Source organism: Arthrobotrys flagrans, assembly GCF_004000055.1.
Source record: "Arthrobotrys flagrans strain CBS H-5679 chromosome Unknown unitig_9, whole genome shotgun sequence".
NCBI lineage: Eukaryota > Fungi > Ascomycota > Orbiliomycetes > Orbiliales > Orbiliaceae > Arthrobotrys > Arthrobotrys flagrans.
In genome coordinates this window covers 2,711,218-2,716,655 of record NW_027137551.1, presented here as the reverse complement: position 1 = coordinate 2,716,655, position 5,438 = coordinate 2,711,218, and the positions used below count along the sequence as shown (strand labels likewise).

Sequence of the window (5,438 nt, the reverse complement as noted above, 5' to 3'; positions counted from 1 at the left end):
TGACCCGTGTCAACCTCACTACGGGCATGAAAACGATGTTCCCTCTCTCGAAAAATAAAGATAAAAAAATTTGTTTCTCGGAATTTACCGTGTACATACAAATACGACAACTTGGGTGGTCAAGATAAATATAAGCTTACGGGATAGAGTATCCCGTCCAATAGTGAAGCATGAAATAATATATCGTACAAGTGTAAGAGAACAGCTATAAGACTGCCTTTATCATACCTAAGCCAACCTCACAAGCTCACTCTTGTATGAGTGGTCTTCGAATCAAACGCGATTTATTTCGACAAGGATAAAATAAAAGAGCAAGAAAAGGAGAATTGGAAAGGGATATCCAAATGAATAGGGTATATAGCTGGCAATATAAAGATATCCAAATTGTCCTCCCAGAAATAAAACTTAAGGCGAAAACGAAATCAAGCAATAGAATAGTGACGAGTCTCAGGCGCAAAATTTCGTCCGGTCTACTCAACGTCTCCTTCCGCTAAACGATCGTGACTCGCGTCAAACCATCCGGGCTGGCCACAGCCCCAATCTTGCCATAGCTTGCCTTCAGTAAACCCAACCAAATCAACTTTGGCGAGCCCAAGGGTCCCCCAACCTTCAAATGCAATTGTATCCTTCTCGTGAATTTCCGACGACTCGGACGGTGAACCAGGTTTAGCAGTGTCTTGAATGGAGCCTGGGCCATGATTGCTAGTGATGGCCTGACTTGGTGAGGTAGTGCTTCCATTTGGCTCTGCATGCTGAGTTGCCTGGGAGACTGCTTGGGGCCCCGGGTGGGTGGGATCGCTTGGATGTTCTGCTTTCGACGCCGTGTTTTCGGGTAATGTTATATCAGAGTGTGAATGGGCTGTTGATCGCTGGGCCGTCGTTTCCGCGGCACTCCAATTTGACGGGTTACTTGTTGGAGGGGTCGGAACATTCGATGGTGGCTCTGAACGTTGGTGGGGTTGATCCTTGTTGCTCTCACCGGCTTGGGCCGCGGCCAACAGTCCATGTAAGGCACGGTTGGGGTCTCTATTTACCGCTACCCAGGAGTCGCCAGGGGTTGGTGTACTGACGGAGGGAATATTCGGTACTGGAACAGGGGCCGAGGGTGCATTTGCCATCTCCGTGTCCGACCCACCACCTCCCGAACCGATATGGCTCTTTGAACGTTTCGTTTGGCGGTGCCCATCCCGAGATGAGCTTCCACCAGTTCCAAGAGATAAAGTCAGGAAATCGGTTATAGTCTTATTAAATATTTTCATTTCCTCGTTGAGGGTGGCTGCTTCTTCAGCTCCCGGGGTAGCGGACTGAGGCTCCGGTAAAGCGATATCGTCACTTCCAACGGAACGCCGTCTCTTGCGACTTGATGCCATATCAGCGATTTCGGCTGCCTTTCTCTTCCTTCTTAAAAACGAGTGAAGAGAGCCAAGCGCCCGAACCCAGCCGTCCGCGACACGCCATTTGGATCTCCAGCTTTCAATGATGCAAAGTAAGAATGTGGGATCTCTACTTCCCATTCCATTACCCGGAGGGCCAGTCATGTGAGGATAATGAAGCCCATACGTTCCCACCCATGCTGTCGCGTAGATCGCAAAACATATAATAGGGGTAAGAGGAAGTGAAAGCCATGTGCTCATTTCTCTTGCGATTTCTGTTATCTTTCGAGCAGCCGAGAAACATTTATTTGGAGCCGTCGGAGCGGAGCTCGAATGCGGCAAGACAGGGAGAGATTCTCGGTGTAGCAAGAGTATCGATAGGAAATATATGATGTGTAAGAGGGCGTATGACGAAGAAGACCGTTCGGCAACGTGCGCGAGAAGATTCTTGTGGCTGTAGGCAAGAGACTTCGGAAGCCCTGCTTTCCAACGTTCTAGCTCCTGTCCGAGTGTTTCCGCCGTCGAAAGTGAGGTTGTGGGATTGCACAAGTATACTGTCACTCGGCCCCATATATCAACTAGCCGGATAAGCCGGGCATGCACACTCTCCTCTTCTTTGGGAAATTCAACTACGGGATCTGTGATTCCGTTCCTGTGACCGCTAGACGAATCGCCGCTAAATGTCGGGGTGGCAGTCGTGTGATCCAGAATCGGCGTATCGAGGACCCCTGCGGTGATTCTTTCGCTGAAAAGCCAAGATCTTTCGGAACACGGCAATGGGACCCCTCGCACTCTTTCCCAGCCGTACGTAAATGCCCTCCCACCACTTCCTCCCGTATTGCTTAACATCCTGTCGAGCATCACAACCGCCCACCATGTTCGCCTTTCCGACTCTTCAGCAATCCAGCCTTTCACAAGATTCGGAGTTTTCGGTGGTAGGTTTAGGACCTGACACATCCTAGCAGCAATTCCTAGCCATTGCCAAGCACTTTTACCATGGGATTGTCCAAGCTCATGGACAGCCAGCATAATCAGCCCCTGCACTTTCGCTACAGTTGGTGTAAGGAAACCATCGTCGTCCGGGTCGTTCGCATGCGGATTCAGGGTCATCAGCCTTGACTTCAAAGCAGTGGCATAATACTCAGAAGTATTAATAGCCGTTGTATTGTGATGCTTTATAAGTTGTGTCGAAAACCGTGCGGTAAGCGTGAGAACACCGAGGAGGACTAAAGGTGAAGGTGACGGAGGGGGTGTCGCGGACGTGCTGTTTGCAGGCGGGGTCGCGATGTGGGCAGCCTCCGCATCGGTTGGAGCTTCTGTTAAGGGTCTTAAGAATGTGGGTCGATGCTGGCAAAACTGTTAGTTCTTTTTTGTCATTCGAATGATAATCGGGCACCATAATCTTACGAGAATTGGAAGATGCGGATAATGCATTGTGAGAAGGTCGTACTAGAAAATTACGGTGGTTAGAGGGCCCCCCCATCATAGGACACTTCGTTAACGGAAAAAAAGGACTGGACTCACTATGCCGGACCAGGCAGTAGGTGTGAGCACATTAGGATCCAAAGCCTCTGTCAGAGGCCTCTGTGACCCATCCCGAGGGTAAACCGCTTGCACCGCTGTTGTGTACGGATGTTGAAGGCCTGTTGTAGGTTTTTTCGGTCTCGATCTTGGTTTCTGCGGGTGAGGAAACGATATCTTAATTAGCCTTCAAGATTCTATCACAGAAATAAAATAGAATAAAATAAACAAAGGACGAAAAATATATAAAGAACGTTCACACCCAAGGCATTGAACCGAGTGAACAGAAAGATTCAGGATTCTCATTACCTCTTGGCCAGTTCCTCCCATTCCATGCGACCCATTGACGGCACTATGATGTATTGAGTTCGATGGAGACGAATAGGAACCCGTCGCCGAAGCGGGGGCGAGGGTGTGCGCCTGTGAACTTCCTACATGTATAAATATACGCCAACGTGAGTATTTTGCGTAAAAGCCAAGGATGCCAGTAAGCTACTAGCCAGTAGACTGAGGATTCGTATTACCAGGTACTGCAGGAGGCGGATAGGTGCATTCTCGCCCAGTAGCCTCACAAGCCCGGCACGGTGTGTTTACACCGTTGTTGAGGCATTTGACCTTCGATTTTCGACATCGTGCACAAGCGATTGAACTGCGCATTTTCACGGCCCCAGTCTTCTCCATCGTTTGGCGGCGAAACGGCACTGGCCGAGAACGAGATGAAAGCCTGTTCGGAAAGATTGATGTTGCCGGATTCGAATGGCGTGGAAAAACTTCAAACACGAGTCGAGTCTTGTGCAGTCGATGCTTTCTGTATAAATGACCCCCCGGCGATTTTTAAGCCTACGAGCATGCGCGAAAATGGCCAATCAAAAAGCGGGTGTCTCTTTTGTATGTATGTAATATGTACCTAAGTAGCGTGCTAGGATCCGGGCCGCCTTTTGCGCTGGGCAGAATCCGTGGTTGGAATGCCAAACTGAACGGTCAGGTCGATGGCCGAGTCCACTGCAAGGGTAAGTGGGATGGGGGAGAATTAAAAAGAGAAGTGAGTGAGGGAGAGAGAAACGGAATGAATGTTTGGGAGAGTTTCGATGTAGCGGTTCCTTAGCGGCGGGAGGTTTGCATATTATTATGTCAAGCAAGGCCTGTTAATTCTTCCCTCGTTCGGTCCTCTTCCCTTCCCTTCCCTTCTCGTCTGGCTGGTCTGCTTCAAACGGCCAGAAGAACAGGAACAGGAACAGGCAACAAGCGCTGTTGGGCCGAATCGGCTCGCACTTTGACTTTTGGGAAATTGTCTCGGCTTTACGGCAGCGTCGGCTTCCTGGCGTCTCTCCTCTTTCCCAACTGTTTTTTCCTTGCCTCTATTAACTTCTGCACTGCACTGGTTTAGCTTGTATATTAGCTTGACTTCTTTCCCTCGCTCGAATTGTCGGGATGACGAGGGCTGGTTGTAGGTTGAGCCGATGGTTCCGTTTGTCGGTCCGATTTCTCCCTCCTGCCACTTCTGGAGAGTTTCCGGTGCCCACGTCTGGGTTGAGTGGCTAGGTCAGGAAGTACTAGGTAAGTATATAAGCAGGCAATAGGCAATGGGTAGTGAGTAGGTATGGGTGTTTGTAAGTAAGTACGTATAAGTAAGTAAGTACTTAGTAGTCTGATATCAGACGATATCGATAAGGTTTAGAAGAGGAACAGAACCCGATGATGCAAATGTAAGGTGATAGACAATATAATACCTACTCACACTTGGTATATGGATTGGATTGCCTAGGTCCTTTACACCAGACTACCCCCCCTATTGAGAAGAGGATCGAATCCGCACGGTCAATATTAATAGCAGAACACATTTAAGTTATACGAGGACGGGCGAAGGTTTAACGGGCGAAGGCTTTTTTTCCGGGGGCGACTTGCTTCGGGGAGGTCAGGCTAGCATTCCGAGCCGGTAAAACACAGTCAGCCAGCTGAGACCATGACAGTATATTGTATTATACGGCTCTCCGTATCCGCAGTATTATAATATTATATCAGTCGAAATTGTAATATATATCAATAATGTCGCTTTGGGTGCCTTTGATGCCTCCTACGAACCAAATCAAATGCCAAAATACGTCCATTGGATAAATCATGATCGGTATAAACCTCAGAGATATCTGCGATGCAATGGCGGCGTCGGAGACCTGATCGGGTTATCCCGCCGTCTGTCAACAACCACAACCCCAACACATTTCTTATCATGAGAGCATGAGTATGGAGAGGGCGTTCGCATGCGCATGCCTCTGCCGACAGAGCTTGCCAGCTACCCTCCTAGAACTTATCCCGTATTCATACTGTGTCCTAAGCCGTTCCGTCAATTGAAACAGTTTGCCGTAATTTTACGGTCGTCCTTCCTGCGTAACCTCAGTTAAGCGTTTTTAAATCTGATCGAACATCAGCATGCACGAACGGAATTCTGGATTTAGAGGTTACGCCTTTTTTTTTTTTTTTTTTTGACATTTTCTAACACTGCACGGATGCAGGTCTATACTATAGGTGGTACAAGGGGTTGGGTAG

General features: G+C 48.7%; 1 protein-coding gene across 1 annotated transcript; it reads right to left on the bottom strand.

Moving 5' to 3' along the window:
• Positions 1-470: 470 nt before the first annotated feature.
• On the bottom strand, positions 471-3,551 carry DFL_006145 (uncharacterized protein; the record flags this gene model as incomplete). Its single annotated transcript, XM_067635517.1, has 5 exons — positions 471-2,720; positions 2,781-2,822; positions 2,898-3,050; positions 3,204-3,325; positions 3,419-3,551. The coding sequence occupies 5 exons, from the start codon at positions 3,549-3,551 to the stop codon at positions 471-473; spliced, it is 2,700 nt and encodes an 899-aa protein (XP_067489937.1).
• Between the last annotated feature and the right edge of the window lie 1,887 nt (positions 3,552-5,438).